This window comes from Elgaria multicarinata, chromosome 9 (assembly GCF_023053635.1).
Source record: "Elgaria multicarinata webbii isolate HBS135686 ecotype San Diego chromosome 9, rElgMul1.1.pri, whole genome shotgun sequence".
Lineage (NCBI taxonomy): Eukaryota > Metazoa > Chordata > Lepidosauria > Squamata > Anguidae > Elgaria > Elgaria multicarinata.
In genome coordinates, this window is record NC_086179.1 from 91478170 (window position 1) to 91495297 (window position 17128).

General features: G+C 42.7%; 1 protein-coding gene across 1 annotated transcript in view; it reads right to left on the bottom strand.

The window, feature by feature from the left end:
• Positions 1–17128, bottom strand: part of TTLL12 (tubulin tyrosine ligase like 12) — a 35813-nt gene that overhangs the window by 5776 nt on the left and 12909 nt on the right. The window contains exons 2-9 of the mRNA XM_063134324.1: positions 15460–15641; positions 11059–11257; positions 10264–10423; positions 9020–9153; positions 6852–6928; positions 2907–3023; positions 2607–2801; positions 2000–2111 (exon numbers count right to left, since the gene is read on the bottom strand). Coding sequence (XP_062990394.1) covers positions 2000–2111; positions 2607–2801; positions 2907–3023; positions 6852–6928; positions 9020–9153; positions 10264–10423; positions 11059–11257; positions 15460–15641 — 1176 coding nt within the window. The remainder of the gene's footprint in view (positions 1–1999; positions 2112–2606; positions 2802–2906; positions 3024–6851; positions 6929–9019; positions 9154–10263; positions 10424–11058; positions 11258–15459; positions 15642–17128) is intronic.

Genomic DNA, 17128 nt, shown 5'->3' on the forward strand with positions numbered 1-17128 from the left:
CATTCGATGGGGGGAAGTTTGTTCGTTTCAAATGTTTGTACAGAATCTTTTGGGCAATTTTTGGCTGTCAGTTGTGTAAAAACAACAAGAACAATTGTGAAAGCAACTCCTAAAATAAGCGGACAGCTGCTGTACACTGTAATGAGGGCATCGAAACTCCCCATTCCAAAGCAAGGGTAAAGCATTTTTCTTTAAAATATGTACCAGCTCTTCTTCAAGCATAGATGGCTTTCAAAATATGGTGTTTTCCTTTATAAATGTTCAATTATATTTTTTATTTGCATATTAAGTCATAATATAAAGTTATTATCTATCTAAACAATTTACAGCTTCTTTCTTCTCTATGATCTTGATATTTTCTTCATTCAAGGTAATGCCTTAGGGTGCAATCCTATATGCATGTTTAGGCAGGAGAACGTCCTACAACTCCCAGCATGCTCCAGCCAGCATGGCTGGCTAGGGAATGCTGGGAATTATAGGACTTTTTCCTCTCTAAACATGCATAGGATTGCACCCTTTAGTACATAAACTAGTGCAAATGAAAATGTCTATATACACCTAATGGGGACTAGTCTCATACAATCCAGCAGAATCTTGCATCATACCACTACAAATTGCAACGGTTGTGGGGAGGTAGGGGAGACAGATACAGAGTAGCGGAGTACCACCCCCTGCAGCCTGAAATAGTACAATCCAGAAAAAAAAATCACAACTACTTGATTCTGCTGATTGTTTTCTACTGGCAAGCATTATTTATTTATTTATTTATTTATTTTATTACATTTATATACCGTCCCACAGCCGAAGCTCTCTGGGTGGTTCACAAAAGCTAAAATCAGTAAACATTAAAAGTATACAAAATTTTAAAACCATCAGAGACATAAAAGCAACAGTATAAAAACAGCAGCATGACCGATGAGCTGCCATGCAAACAAAGAATCATAGGACATTATTTGCTTTGGAGGAAAACCTTAAGTCTAACCACTTAGCTTCATACTGATTTAAAATGTATAAACCGCCTTATCTGAAGCACAATGAGGCTAACCATTCAAACCACAAATTAAAGAGCAAGTACAACCCCAAAAGCCAACGGCCTCAAAACTAGAGTAAAATCAACATTATAAGTGACAGACTTCACTTCTTCTGGTATGTCAACTTTGACACAGGTTCCAGCTTTTAAACTCTGCTTTCTTTGCTATCATTACTCCCCTTTGACTGAAAGTGACTTAGGATGAAAATCTTTGCACACTTATTATTATTATTATTAATTATTATTATTATTATTATTATTATTATTACATTTGTATACTGCCCCATAGCCGAGGCTCTCTGGGCGGTTCACCTAGCTGTAAGCCCTACTGAACACAGTAACAGTTCTCAGTAAACATGCCTAGGATTGTGCAGTGAGTTTAGAAAGTTTTAGCTATCTTTATCTGAAGTATTTTAATCTGCTTCTCAACCAAAAAGACATGCTGGAATTTAAAGTGACTCGAAAGGGATTTTTGCATTCTGGTTTATGATCCTAAAGAACTAACCCAACATGTAACCAGAAATTGTGAGAACAATTAGATGCAAGGCTACATTGCTGGCTTTCTCTATCAAAACGTGTTATTAAATATTTGCTACTGGAGTTAGAAAAGGTGTACATAAAATCTGTATTTGATGCTGAAAACTTAATGACCAATCTAGGAAGAAAAGCAATATACTTTTTGGTGAGGGATGTTTTGCTTCACAGCAAAGCGATGAGCTGGTAAAGACAGCCAAAAATTGCCATACCAACTTTTATTACTGTCCTTAAATGTACAGAGGCATCGCTTGAAATGAGCTGTTAGGAAAACACTTCAAATGTTGTAAAGTAAGGGCCAGGGCCAGCAAAAGCAAGCTCACGCTCCAGCAAAGACATTTAACACCTTTTTAAAAGGAAGAAAGAAAACATGAGCTGCTCCAATCTCCTCCAGAAAATAAAAAGGCACATTTGCAAGACTTGCATTGCTCTAACCTTAGGGATGCTCTCTCTCTGCCTGATGATATTGTTAAGGCTCTTGGTGATGTGAGTGTCCAAGCTCCTGGCCAGGTTCCAGGGTTTGCATATCCAATGGTTGTCTTCTCCTCTACAGCAGGATCCAAGGAAGAAAATAGCAGGTGTGTGTCCATTTAATGTTTCAGTCCAAGCATTTATTCCCAGTCAAGGAAGTTCTACACCAGGCTGCACAATCTGTGCACTCACCAAGCTGCATGCTGGTTGTTATTTCATAGAATCATAGCCCCTGATGACCTGTGGGGCACGCTAGGTGGGTGCAGGTGCCATTTTAATATATAATCCCCAACTGGGGCAATTGGGGCTTGGAATAGGTCATACAAACAGCTATCATGTGGGATATTCAAGGGTTATACAACCCTTGAATAACCCTCAGTTAGTAGTATGGTTATGCAAGGATTTAAGATAGCAATAGTTGAGGCCAAAGTTACCAGCTTATTTTGCCTGATATAAAACCATCATGATTTTATGCTGAACACAACATGTCCAACATGCAAGAGTGAATATTGAAACTAAGGATACCAAATATGGATGTGAATGGTTACTTCTGTGCAGGAAATCTACTCACCTCATCTCACGCTGCTGAAAGAAACTGATGAACTGTGGTAATTCTGTATGAAGGTTAAAAGTACGAGGCAGCCAATTAGGCCCTTCTGAGCCTCCAACTCGCCTTGAGACTGATGCGAGGCAATCCTTCACGGTCAAGAGATTCTCACATGGAAATTGATTCAACATCACATGAGGTCTTTCCTCACTTAGTTTCCTACAAGGGAAGGAATGCATTTTAAAAAATAGAGTTCCGTGGCCAAATATATGCAGATTGGACAGGTAAGAAAAACTGTTACTTGCAGGGAAATAGCTGTGTAACCTGTAATCTTTGAAGTGAGAGAAGTTGTAGAGAATATCTGCTTCTTGCTCAGAGTCCGTAAATTCAAAACGGGAATGAGTCAGATTCTGTAGCACCTGTTGGAGATCTGTGTAAACTCTTGAAGAAAGAGAGGAAAATAATAATAATAATAATAATAATAATAATAATAATAATAATAATTTTATTTATTTATTACACGCCTCTCCCTCTGGATCGAGGCAGGGAACAACAATGAATATAAAACATAAAAACTGATTAAAAACATAGTATACATGATTGAAACATCCTTAAAACATTCTAAAATTTCACTGGATAGGTCAGTCTTTATTGCTTTTTTAAATGGTAAAAAACTGTCAAGTTGACGAATCTCCTCCGGCAGGCCATTCCACAGTCTGGGAGAAGCAGAAGAGAAGGTCCTCTGGGTAGTACCTGTCAGCTAAGTTTTGGCTGACTGAAGTAGATTCCTCCCAGAGAAAGGTATATTGAGACATAGAAGCACAATTTAAAGTTCCTAAGAAATGCCGCATTGGTACTAGAAGGAAGTAATTTCCCTAGAAAGTGAACATTTTTTAAGACGCTACGGGACTCCCCGCTCTCCAACCCATATATCGCATAATGTATTTTCTACAAGACTGGAGAAAAGCATTTAACACATCGATATGCCATCCTAGCTAGCTCACTATTAAAACCAAACACCACAGCAACATCATCAATGCAAGATCCATATATAAAATCAGAGGCAGGATAGTTTCATAATGTCAGCACTGTAATCCTCAAAAGCCTGGGGCAAATGTAGTATTTTTCCAATAGCTTAACCATACACACTGATCACTGTTGTTTTGAAATTCCCCCTTCTGTGTGTGAGAGAAGCAGGAATGCCTCTTCTATGGATTTAGAAGTACTTGCCTTACAAAGAGACCTCCCCACCCTGCCGTAAAGCCTGTTGAGCAAATCATCAGGGCCACTTCTCAAAGACTACACAGCCCGAAAAACACCCAACAAGTAAATCTTTATACCATCAACAAAACTTGTTGATGAACATCCTTGCCTGGTCTAACAACATTTCAGGGTGCTTTAAAGGTGAACATCAGCCAAACAATGATTGTCCATTGGAAAATTGGTCTCCCATACATATCTGAATTGCGTATTTTTGTTCATCAGCATCAAATGCCAGTTTACTATCCACAAAGGATGACCTCACATGGAACCTACATTTTCAGCATTTAGCCACTAAATTATGAGCATATATTAAAACAAACAATATACACCCTCATTTCCATTAAAAAAGCTATCCCTGTAGATAATTAATGAAATTATCATCAAGAAACGTGTAATTTTTTTCAGAAGTTAGTCTATGGTTTTTTTTACCTGTACCATTAATTATATATCTATAAGTACGACATTGCATTTATTGGGACTATGAAAAAGCCACAAAATAGTGAATATGTTTTTGAGTTCTCCACAAGTTTTCTTCAGGCTAGATGTTAAGCAAAGCAACGATTACCAACCTGCCCGTGTCTTAAGATCATCAGAAGGAGGGTATTCCACACGTTTCTTTGCCAGGGGATCCTTGCTGTGTATGGACTAGGTGGGACTCTATCACTGGATTGCCATCCCAACTGAAAGCTAACTGGTGCAGATACGGCTATCATTTCAGCACCGTTTGCCCAGACATTTTAAAGCGTGATGTTGTTTTGAGCATATAGGTATCTGTGGCATATTTATTAAGTTCTTATATATATATTTTTGTTGATTGTCCTAGTACTATAAGATGAAGGGCGAACTAAAAATACTTTTAATAAATACATACATAAATGAAACAAACAAAACTTCGGGTGGGGGAAATGATAGCATGATATTGAAGCCACAAAATCTGCATTTTAATCTGAATTATAACATTGTAAACTACAGTGTAAAGGAATAGGTCTTAGACCTCTGACCTGCAGGGCGGATGCCACCCTGAGGTACCACCTGAATTGGTAGCAAAATCTTATGTAGTATGTGAAATGTAGCACGGGATCATATTGCTTAGAGTATTAGATTATTAAGGCAAGGAAAATTTGTAAGGCTTTCTACTTGACCTTGCTGTAATGAGAACTCCAATTCACAGTTTTGGGCTATTTACAAGAATACAGGCAAATGTAAGCTCCCGTAATTCTTTTTATTACGCTTAAGCACCTGAATATGGATTCACAAAAAAACAAAGGAAGCAAGCAAACACACTTTTGCTCAAAATGAAAAAGAATGCAGGTGTGACTATGTCTGCAATGTGAAGAGAAGTGGATTGAGTTTTACTCAGTCTAGAGTTTACATGCACAATACTGAATAGCTGTTTGACATCTGGCTGGACAGAGGAAAAGAGAAGGGCCTTCTGTGCACATATTACTACAGCTGCTTCCTAGGCCAGCGACCACAACATCCATTGCATATCTGTTTAATGACAAATATCTACACTGGTGCATTAGAAACAGCAGGCCTTCTGACTGTAGCGGTTCTAAGTAAGTAGACACCAAAGCCTTGACAGCCTCTCCTGTAGAAGCAGCACACACCCAAACTCTGCAAGCTTCACAGTGTTTTCCTTTCTCCACAATGAGTCATTTCCTCTAACACTTCCCTGAAGCAACTTTCACTGCAAAAGCTTAAGCTTCTCCTGCTGGTTCTCCCTATTGATATTGACATTTCTTTATAATGCATTTTTGTAATGTCCATTAATAATACATTCTCTGGCTGGTGTAATGTTTTTAAACTATAGAATATAAAAGGTACAGAAATAAACACAGAATTAAAAACAAGTTAAGACAAGATCCGTGTAAAGCTAGCGATAGTAGTGCCTAAGATCTAAAAAGCACTCAAATGTGTTTTTACAAGTGAAACGCTTCAGAGAAGAAAAAGGCCTTCACCTGGTGCTGAAAACACCACCATGTGGCTACCAAGCAAGCCTCTCTTGGGAGAACATTCCTCAACTCAGGTGCGGAATTCCTCAACACCAGTGAACAAGCTCTCTCCTTAGTGATCCTTTGCTTTAGCTTATTTGGCAGGGGCACCTAAGGAGAGCCTCTGAAGGTGATCTTCAGGTCCAGGCAGGTAAATGTGAGATGAGATGATTCCTCAGGTAACCTGGCCACAAATGCTTTAGGGGTTTAAAGGTTAAAACCAGCATTTCCAATTAGGCCTGGAAACTGACTGTAAGCTTGCACAGATTACAAACCACTGACATAGGGCCGGTTCAGACGACACTCGGGGTTTTGCGGTTAACGCAACCACGGCCAGCTGTGGTTATGCTAAACACGTGCAAAATGGGTGCAGATGACACTTTTAGCCATGGTTAGTGCCACTAACCACGTTGCAGAACATGGTTAGTGAGCCTAACCACAATGTGGTTAACGGACCAAAATCTTAGCCAAAATGTGTGTCAGATGACACGCTAAACCATGGCTAAGGATTCCCTTAACCACTTTGTGGTTAAGCAGCATGGTTTAGCGTGTCCTCTGAACCTGGCCACTAAATCATCACCTCTCTTCACCAAACTGGTGTCCACCAGATGCTTTGGACTACAAGTCCCAGCAATCCTGACCATTAGTCATGCTGGCTGAGGCTGGTGGAAATTGACATACAAACCCTCTAGAAGGCATCAGGTTAGGGAAAACTGTTGTATATCACTAAAGAATCAGGTTTAAAGGGCCTATAACCTGTGCAGTGTTCTACTCGAACTCATCCACTACAAAACATTCATGAGCAAAAGTCCGCATTTCTTTTCTGCTTCTCTGTATTTCACTGTATTGTCCATTAAATAGCTAAGAGAAGGAATTAGAACCCAGGCTTCATATCAAAGCATACAATTATTGGAGTTCTATTATTCCTTGGGTTGATGGCCCTTTAACTGCTGAAAAACCACTGCAGGAGCAATACATTTATTGTAAAGCAATTTGATTTGGAAATACATACTTGAAGATTTTATTCTTGTCATAAACAGGAAGCTTTATTGAAATTGGAAGTTTCTCCTTGTTTTCATTTAAGATTGCCTAAAAAAACAAAAAACAAAACAAAATCCCACTGGTGTTATGGAACTTTGCATATTTATATTTAGAACACACTACTTCCAAGGTGGGCAACCTACAGTGCTAGAGTCACATGCGGTCCTCCACCTAATTTCATGCAGCCCTTGACAAGAATGATCTGTCCCCTCCCTCTGGCAGCCTATTGGGAAAGGGAGGGAGTGTCAGAAAGGGTGGCCACACCCACTTCTGGTTCTGGCCTCAGAAGTTGCCTGGGGGCCGCCCAGTGCCAGCCTGGAGAAGAGAAGATTGAGGGGAGACATGATAGCACTCTTCAAATACTTAAAAAGTTGTCACACAGAGGAGGGCCAGGATCTCTTCTCGAACCTCCCAGAGTGCAGGACACGGAATAACGGGCTCAAGTTAAAGGAAGCCAGATTCTGGCTGGACATCAGGAAAAACTTCCTGACTGTTAGAGAAGTACGACAATGGAACCAGTTACCTAGGGAGGTTGTGGGCTCTCCCACACTAGAGGCCTTCAAGAGGCAGCTGGACAGCCATCTGTCAGGGATGCTTTAGGGTGGATTCCTGCACAGAGCAGGGGGTTGGACTCGATGGCCTTGTAGGCCCCTTCCAACTCTGCTATTCTATGATTCTACGTAGTCCGTAACCAATAACAGAAAAAACTTTAATCTATACTTATCAAGCATGGTATGAACAGCTTTGCTGTCCAATCTCATGCGTGTTCACAGTGCTGAACAGGGCTTAGGCCCAAGAAATGTGTCACAAGATTGATTGGAAGCTGCATATCAAAGGCTGCAAAGAATAGAAATTGGCAAACATACATGTTTCCTCTGATGAGGGATCAATTTTGACACAATTCTTTGCGCTTTCCTTGTTCAACTATTCCTGGTCTCTCTCAATCCATCTGTTTCAGCTCCATCAAACTGTATAAAAGCCATACACTTAAAATATATTTGATTTGGATTATTTAACAGTTTGAAGTGTTTTGCATTCGGGAAAGCCCTTCAAAGAAGTTTCCAGAGAATTCTCTCATTTCTGATAGGGAGAATTATTTCAGAACTATGAGGACCAGTCAACCAGTTCTTATTTGATATAGACTCATTTGCAGAAAGTTGAAAGAGGCCAGAAATGGGCAACACATTTTTTTGTACAGGCTAATTGCAAGATCCCTAATCAGAAGTAGTTTCACTCTCGGAAGTAAGGAGAAGCCAGGACTATGTGGTTTAAAGTGCTGAATATTAAATGCTCATTTTAGCAAATGTCACATTAGAGCCCTTCTCTGGGAGAATACCACTTCAGGTAGGGAAATCACACACACTCTTCCATGTCAAAGTCACCCTGTCCCTGCAGAGAGAAAGCTAGCACACAGGAGAAAGAGTGCTAAGCCGGAAACTATCTTAGTCATGTGCTAGTTTTCTATGAGCACGAAGGATGCTGTTGTTTTTAACTTTTAAAAGTTATTTCATGTTTTCACAGCTCAGGGGTACTCACAAATTACAGAGGGGTAGAAAAACCAAATGCCATTCAATCAAATACTCTTAAAACATAGATGCACATCAGGCATAATTAAATTAGTGGTAATCAATATCTTTTTTTAAATCCAAGGGGGACCACACAATTCCCCACCTGGGATCTGAAGTATGCCAATCCTGAAGGACTCCAGCATGCGTTTCTGCTGAACTACAGAACTGGAAGAGAAGGGAAACCCCGTGAGGGAGTGAAAAAACAAGCCGAAGGCAGGGCCGGAACCAAGGATAATCTTTGCAAAATATTGTTTGTACGAAAAAGGTTTAATGAAGGTGGCTAGGCGTTTCGGACAAAAAAAGTCCTTCCTCAGGGCTTATTCAACAAGGTTTTTACAGTCATTTGCTCAATGAAATCATAGGCCAGGATTAATACTAACAAGCATCTAACACAGATTAGCACTGGTGCAGATGTAATGTTCCACTGCACTTAATTCTAGCTAGAGGAGAAAGAGGGAAGGTAATAACATGCAAACCCCCACAGCAAGGTCCCCATCTCTTGATTATGGTTAGACAATGACTTAAGCTCTTGGATGACATTTTAAAATTGGGCAGAAAATTAGAATTATACCTCGTAGTGATCATCTGATGGTTCAGTGGTGAAAGAATTAACATCTAGAACCTCACTGGGTAGCCACGGAAATAGCCGACACTTCCTAATTAAACAATCGGTTTCTCCATAAGCAAAGTCACGGGTCACTTCCTCTATAAGAAAATGAAAACTGTATATAGGAGTTTCTACGTCAAGGATGCACTGTTGCCAATAGGAACTTGCAACAGATAAGTATACACATGTTATTAAAAATAATGGAGGATTTCTTTATATTTAAAACAAAAAGTTACAACAAAGGCCATACCAACCCTTCTATCTTCTAATAAGAAAGGCTATTGGTTTATGTCCAGAAGCAGTTTTGCAAGCAAGCAGATTTAGTGCTTTGCAACCAATTCCATTTTTGCTTTTAAACACCAACAAGTACTTCAGACCACAATTTTAAAGCTACCTAGGCCCAGTGTTTGGCTAGCTCTGGTGAGTAAAACACTGTTCCAGACAATAAAGCTTTTGTAAGACAGATGCAAAGTGGCTCTTTTCCTTTAGTACTAGCATCTGCTAACACAGTTATATGCTAGCAAGTAAGCTAGCAAAACTTTTTGTGGGCTAATAGCTTTCGGGACTTTATTGTAACACGATTCCAGCCAGCTTTACATTTCTGCCCTAGCACATGGTATGAAAACTGGAAAGTAATTAAGATCACTTACTAATTTCAAATATAATTTAACCCAGGCTTCCCCAACCTCATGCATTCAAGATGTCTTGGACTTCCAACTCCCATCAGCCCTACCTAGCAGAGCCAATGGTGAGGAATGCTGGGAGTTGTGGTCCAAAAGATCAGGAAGGCACCAGGTTGGGGAAGGCTGAAACAAGGAGCACCTTCTCAAACTACAGTGAGAATTCCCTAACGAGTGACGAGAAAAACAAGAACCACCCTACATACGCAATAACCTAGAGTAGAAATGGATAACTGGAAGAGCCCCACCCCACCCGAGAGATACCACCCAGCCTACCAGTTGTAAACTCAGGCACAACAGAGGGGTCAGCACCACCTATAATAATAGGGCTTGCAAAGTCAATACACTTTGACTTGCCCCACCATTTTCAAAAGTGATCCTGAGAAACCTAGTTATCTACCAGGGCCTTAGAGCACCACATTCTGCCTGCACATGGAACCATGACACTTGACTGCACAGGCCACTGGCCTGACCCTGCTTATCTCTTCTCTCGTTCCTAGAACATACCTGATGTACAGACACACTTACCGCCAGTCTCAAGGTCTCTTAAGGGCCAGAGAATCGTATAAGCAATTTGTTGTGGCATGTAAAATAAAGGTGCTGTTGCAAAAGTGGGTTCATCTGAATGCTGGATTCGGGATCCGAATTCATCCATAATATACCATACAGGGACCTTCTCTTCAGCAGTCTAAACGAGAAAACGTCAGTCACATATCATAAAATACTCTTTAAAAAGCCAAAGAACAAATGCTTTTCGTCAATGTACCATGAACCACACAAAAGCTATTATCTAACGGCCATTCTGGAAAGTCAAGGAAGGGTTTTCCTGCATATCAAACACAGAACAACCCATTCCAAACCCTCAGAACAAGTACTACTAGGCTGTTGTCATGGTAATATCACATTGCCCCAGCTTGCAAGCCATAATTCTTCGTATTTGGGAATCTGGCAATATGAATGTTACATAATTATGATTACCACATAGTGGTAAAGAGCTACAAGATGACACTTCCCCTATGACTCCCCTCTCCTGCAAAGTACCCCACTGAAGTTTTCTCAAACATTCTTTTTTATTTGTGAGCTGCACAGAGTCATATTAAAAATAAAGTATCCCGCTTCACCCATTAGAACCTATCAGCAGCTTTGGATTGCCCACGGTATCCTTCTAGATAGGTTGGCTTGGGTGTGAACTGGAGGCACTTGTGGCCTTCCAGACGTTTTGGCCTACAACTTCCATAGTCCCTCACCATTGGCTATGCTGACTAGGAGATGGAGGGCCACACCTGCACACCAACAATTTTAGCATTTCTATTAAGGACATACCCCACATGACAACTGATAGGTCTGGTTGTATTTCCACATGTCCTCCAAAACCTGATCGACGGCTCCGTCATCTGGCACTTCTCCATGGAAGCCTATTCCCATCAAGTTGGCCATCCTGTGAAGCAGACCAGGAACCTGCAGGAGCTGTTGGCGGGCGTGTTCAACACGATATGTCCAGGCATGGTCAATAAGAAAAATGCTTTGGAGACAAAACATGCCACATAAGAACAGAATGCAGCGCACACCCTTAAAAACAACAACAGAAGGCCACTGCTTTGCATTCAATTGCAAGGAGTGCTAGAATTCTGCAAGGTAATATCCCAAATCCACATTGTTGCCACTCACCAAAAACTGCAAATGAAAAGTCTGCCTTGGCTTTACCTTGGGCTTCTCTCTCCTTTGTTCCCCGGATTGAGACCATCACCAAATCATGTTTCTCCCACTACAACAGGGGTGGGCAACTTTGGGAGGTCCAGGAGCTATTTTGGTCCCTCAGACCCACCCTGCAGGCCACATAGCCCCTGCGGGCACCAAAAGCAAAACAACAAAACAAGGAAACACCAAAAAAAAACGGCATATGTTGCTGCTACAAATAGCTTCATCACACCAGGGTTATACTGTGCAATCACTGCGAATTGCGTGCAAAGGACTCCGAAGTTTTCCAGTTTATAGTCTGCTTTGACTGTGAAGGACTCCCATGCATCCTGCCTTAATTGTGCTTCAGATACCGTATTTCTTCGATTCTAAGACGCCATCAATTCTAAGACGCACCCCATTTTAGAGATGTTAATATGGGGGGAAAAGTATTCTGCCATGCATGGGGAGTGGATTGCAGGCAGGTAAGGGAAGAGATGTGGCCAATTCTGATTGGGCCAACAGTTCTGGCGCCACAGGGCTGGGACAGATTACAAGTAAGCCAAAAACGAGGCACTTACCCTTAATGTCGCAGGCCCACGTTGCCTGGTGGGGTGGGCCCTGCCAGGCAGAGGGTACCTACCGGGGGTGGGGGCCAACTGGGGAGCACGTGCAAGGGCCCGGAGGCTTTACCAGCTGCTACCACTTCTTGCGGGGGGCAGGAGGGGGTCGTTCGCAAGGCGCCCACCTTTGGGCCAGCTCCAGCTGCCAGTGTTGAGGGGCCTCTTCCAGGCATGGCTAGATGGGCTGTGGAAATTTCCCGAGGCGCGAAGGAGCCGGCCGCACGTGCACTGCCGCCCCTGGCCCAGCGGTGGTGGAGAGACCCCCCCTGCCCCACAGGCGCCCTGGGCTCCTCTCTCACACACGTTGCGTGAGAACGGCGCAGCTGCGAGTCCCGGAGCGCGTCCCGCCCGCACCCCAGCTCAGCAACTCACCTCCCGGGCGTCATCTGCGCCGCCTCTGCTGCACAGAACCAGCAGCCGCAAGAAGCTGGCGGCGCCCGCCCGCCCGCCTCGCACAACCCTCCGTGAGCCCTGCGGCGCCCGCCTGTCCGCCCTGACCCCATGCGCAAGACGAGGCGCGCGCCAGGCCCGACGCGGCCGGAGCCGCATAGCCATGCCCACTAGGCCCAACCCGGCCGGCTGTGCTTGTGGTGCGGCGGGCGGGGCCCGCTTACGGCTCGGAGCTCCGTTGGCGTGTGTGTGAGCCCGGTTAGCTCTGGGGAGCACAAATAGGCCCAGGGCAGCTGCGGATTGTCACTGAGGCCCCCAATCAGGCCAAGCACATTCCCCAGGCTACATGGTGAGTGCAGAGCTGCTTAGGCGCTCAACAAGCCCTTGAGCCACCTGGGCATTGAGAGCAGGGTGGAGGGATAACAGCGCACATTGCAGGCAATTCTAAGACGCCATCGATTCTAAGACGCAGCCCATTTTTAGAGATGTTTATATTGGGGGAAAAGTGCGTCTTAGAATCGAAGAAATACGGTATAAAAGAACCAACCTATTTTACTACCTCTTTAGGAGCGAATCTTTTGTTGTTCTCCGAGCGGCCACTGGGGGCACAGGAGAAGGATTTGATATGTTTAAAGTACAAATTATACAAATGCTTACATCTGCGCAAGTTTTAAAGATAAAGACATCAAAATAGGCACAGTGATATTAAGGAGGGCTTTTAGCATACCAAATTTGAATAGGTCATCTGTTGAAATTTTAATGATTTTTTAACATTTCTCTCCCTTAAACCCTTTCCTGGTATGCAAAGGATTTTAGGAGCGCCATCACCCGGGGTGTGATTTAGCTAACAACAACAACGACAGCTTTACGCTATGGGGATAATTAGAGGGAAACGGGTACGTGGGATGAAGCCCAAAGCCTCAAAAGGTCAAAATTAGCTTGTCTGCAAGCTTATTTTGATCCTTTTGGGGTCCACAGCAGTTCTAGGTGCCATTTTGTTTCCACCCAAGAGACTTTAACATTGCGGGCTCCTAAATTTTGGAGGATGGCAGAAGGCAGACTGGGGGCTCTATAACATTGCAAAACCACACACCCTTTCTATTCATTTCCTTAGAAAAAACCCTGATTCACATCTCTCACCAGCACTTAGTTACTGAAAGGGTTTTAGAAATATTTTCTCCGCTCTGGAATTCCATTACCTCAGTGAGGTCACCCCATCTTATCCAGTGGCAGCACCAGAAAAAAAAGCTGGGGGGGGGCACAGAAGGGGCAAAGTGTACTCCTAGGTGGGCAGGCTGTATCCCACATGTTAAGATCTCTGACAGAAAAATAATGGTATATCTCACATTAAAACTACCATCCTAACCATATATTCTGAAAAAAAGCATATTACAGGGAAACACAGGAGTGTTTCCCTGTGTTAAGGATGAAGAGTACATACAGCATTCCACCATGTTAAAGGCCGTTATTGGGGGGTGGGTCATTCTAGCATCCTAAAACGGAAAATGTTTCACCAATCTTTTTGAAAATGAGGTCTGCCAGAAAGAAATGCTTGTTTTACATACCCTGCGCCAAATTCAAATTACTGTAAGGAAAAAGGCTTTCAAACAAGGTTGAGTCACTACACAAGCATTTCCTTGACAGAACACTTTGAAAACAGTTACTTCTGATCTGGTGTAGATAAAACCAGGAAGGTAGACTCTCAGGCCAGATCTATATCAAGCACGATATTGCACTACGAAAGAGGTATATAAGAGGCAGGAGCCACATTAATGCTTTATAGTGGAATTGAAGTGCACTGACAACTGTTAGGGCCCAAGATACATACTGCTTTCATACCACTGTCATACCGCTTTCGTACCACTATATCCTGCTTGGTGTGGCTCCTGCCTCTCATATACTGCTTTCATAGTGCTATATCCTGCTTGGTGTAGATCTAGCCTTAGTGTAAGGAAAGAGCAAACTGAGACACCTGGGCCCTGTGCACCCAGGAAACCCAATGGAGATAAAGTAGTAGTCTAAAGACCCCAAAGATATACTTTTTTGTGAAGATTATGCTCCTGATGAAGTTGGGTGGTTTTTTTTATTGCAATTCATTGCCTTTGTAACATGGAATAAAAGAAATAAGAGGCATTGAATATGCTGAGTAAACATTACTGAGTAAACATTCATAGGCGTGCACTTTGAGTAAATTCTCCCCACCCCCCCATTCCTGTCCTAATTCTCTGAAGAGAAAAAAGGAAGACATGGAGAAGGTACAGATTAATTCTTTCCTCCCCTCTCACTTTTTCCTGGCCCACTGTCCTGAGGAAAAAAGGAAGAGATCCATGGAATAAGCGGATTAATTCTTCTCAGGGTGTTCTAGCTCACTCTGGCTGCTGGTGCCGGAGTATAGTTTGGAGAACTGCTAAGAATAAGTTTAGGCATCAGGGGTTTTTAAGTGTGATGCAGTTCTGAGTGTGCCCAACCCAAAGCTCAGTTACCGAACCCTAATTGCTGGGCAGAAAGTGATTTCGCTGGAGGCAAAGCCAGGCGGATCATCCCCCTCTCAGAAACCGCTCCAGAATAACCCAGAGAAAGAAGTTTGTGGCAAAGCCCACTTGAAGCAAAGGGAGGTGGGAAAGGAAGAAGCCCATTTCACACACGGGTAAACTGAGGCAGCAGGCTACTAAGTTCCCAGAGCCAACACAGAGCAGGCTTTTTTTTAAAGTGTCTTTAAAAAAACCCACCCCAATTTATCCAGGGTATGTCCCAACACAGAGAAAGGTATTTATAGCCAAGCCCACTTCTCCAAGATTTAAATTGAAAGGGAGATGAGAGACCAGGAAACAAGGGCACATTACAATTAAGCCTTAGTAAAGGTAACATAACTGCACCCTATTTATCATTTCTCCCTTCATCCTCAGTTATTTCTCGTGTTGATCTGTAAGCTCCTAGACTGTAAGCTCCTAAGGGACTTCTTTTCTGATACTCTGTAAACATGCGCACATAACAGCACTATTTCTATACCACAAAATCCCAAACAATAACTCACCTATCAGACAGACCTGCCTGAAGTCCATTTTCATTTGTCACTATAACCTTGTAGCACAGTTCATTTCCAGGATTTGGTTTCTTTTTCGATTCTTCCTCTGTTTCATCATCGCCTCCTTCTTCCTCTTCCTCTTCCACCTCCTCCACCTGCATTATCCCAAAATACTCGCCAGCATCGAACACCTGGAATCATAACCAAGGGTGCCATCAGCTAAAGTGGCAACAATACAAACTGGACCCAGAATAAAAAACTTGATGTTTCAAAACTCTGTTAAGGCGCAACCCAATGCTTGTTTCGATGGAAAATAGTCCTATAACTTCCAGCATTCTCTAGCCATACTGGCTGAGGAATGCTGCGAATTGTAGGGCTTTTTTTCCATCTAAGCATGCAGAGGACTGTGCCCTAAGTCAGGAATCACGTAGGAGTTCATCATTACCTAATTTCAATAAAATTACATATTACAACCTAGGGGTGACCACATTACACCAGTTCTAAAATCTCTTCACTGGCTGCCAATTAGTTTCCGGGTGAAGTATAAAGTGTTGGTTATCACCTTTAAAGCCCTACATGGTTTGGGACCAGGCTACCTGCGGGATCGCCTTCTCCCATACAATTTGCCCTGCACACTCAGGTCCTCTGGGATGAATTTCCTTCAGCCAGCCAAAACTAGGCTGACAGGTATTACCCAGAGGACCTTCTCTTCTGCTGCTCCCAGACTGTGGAATGGCCTGCCGGAGGAGACTCATCAACTTAACAGTCTTTTAGCATTTAAGAAAGCTTTAAGACTGATCTCTTCTGGCAGGCCTATCCAGTGGAATTTTAGGATGTTTTTAGGATGTATTTTAGAACGTTTTAACAATGTATACTATGTTTTAAATCAGTATTTTATGTATTTTATACTTGCTGTTGTTCCCCGCCTCAGTCAGGATGGAGAGGCGGGTGAGAAATAGATTATTATTATTACTACTACTACTACAATGAATTCATTGTGCCCTAAGGTGCCACATGACAGGGTCTTTTTTCTGCAGGAGACTATTCCTCTAGGCTTTGTCACTACTACAGAGTTTATTCCCACATTGGGCAAAGTGCATAAAAAAGGGAAAAAAAGAAAGCCATGTGTGTCTGTGAAGCGGGGTGGGGGGAAGCAGAAGAATCACCATCAAACATATACTGTACTGCCCCTCCCGCTTACAATTAGGCTTTTTAAAAGCCTAATTACAGAAAGGAAGGGGCAATTTTTCAAGGGGTGTGTGCGTCTATCACAATGTTGGGGAGAGGGAAGTTAACTCTTCCTTACCCAGTAGCAACATCCCTAAATGCTGTAATTAAGCTCTAGCCAATTAAGTAAGAACTGCCAAGCTAGATTCAAGAGAGCCAACTGAGCAATTAGCCCCACCAATGCAGCCCCACGTGTGATTGGAACCACTCTGGGAAGAGGCCTATAAGAACTGGCCCTGACTCAAGTGCAGAGAAAACAAGAGTGGGACAAACTGGAAACATCTGACCCTTTGCTTCATCTGCTAAGCACTTGCCAGCAAGAATGCTCTGTGCTTTGCTTTTTATCTTGCTTCTTTTCAGACTGTTGCAGCTGTGACTGTTTACAGCTGGAGATTGTGTTGTGGCTGGGGCAGAGGTACATGCAAGATTGGAACAGGTTTGGGAAGAGGCC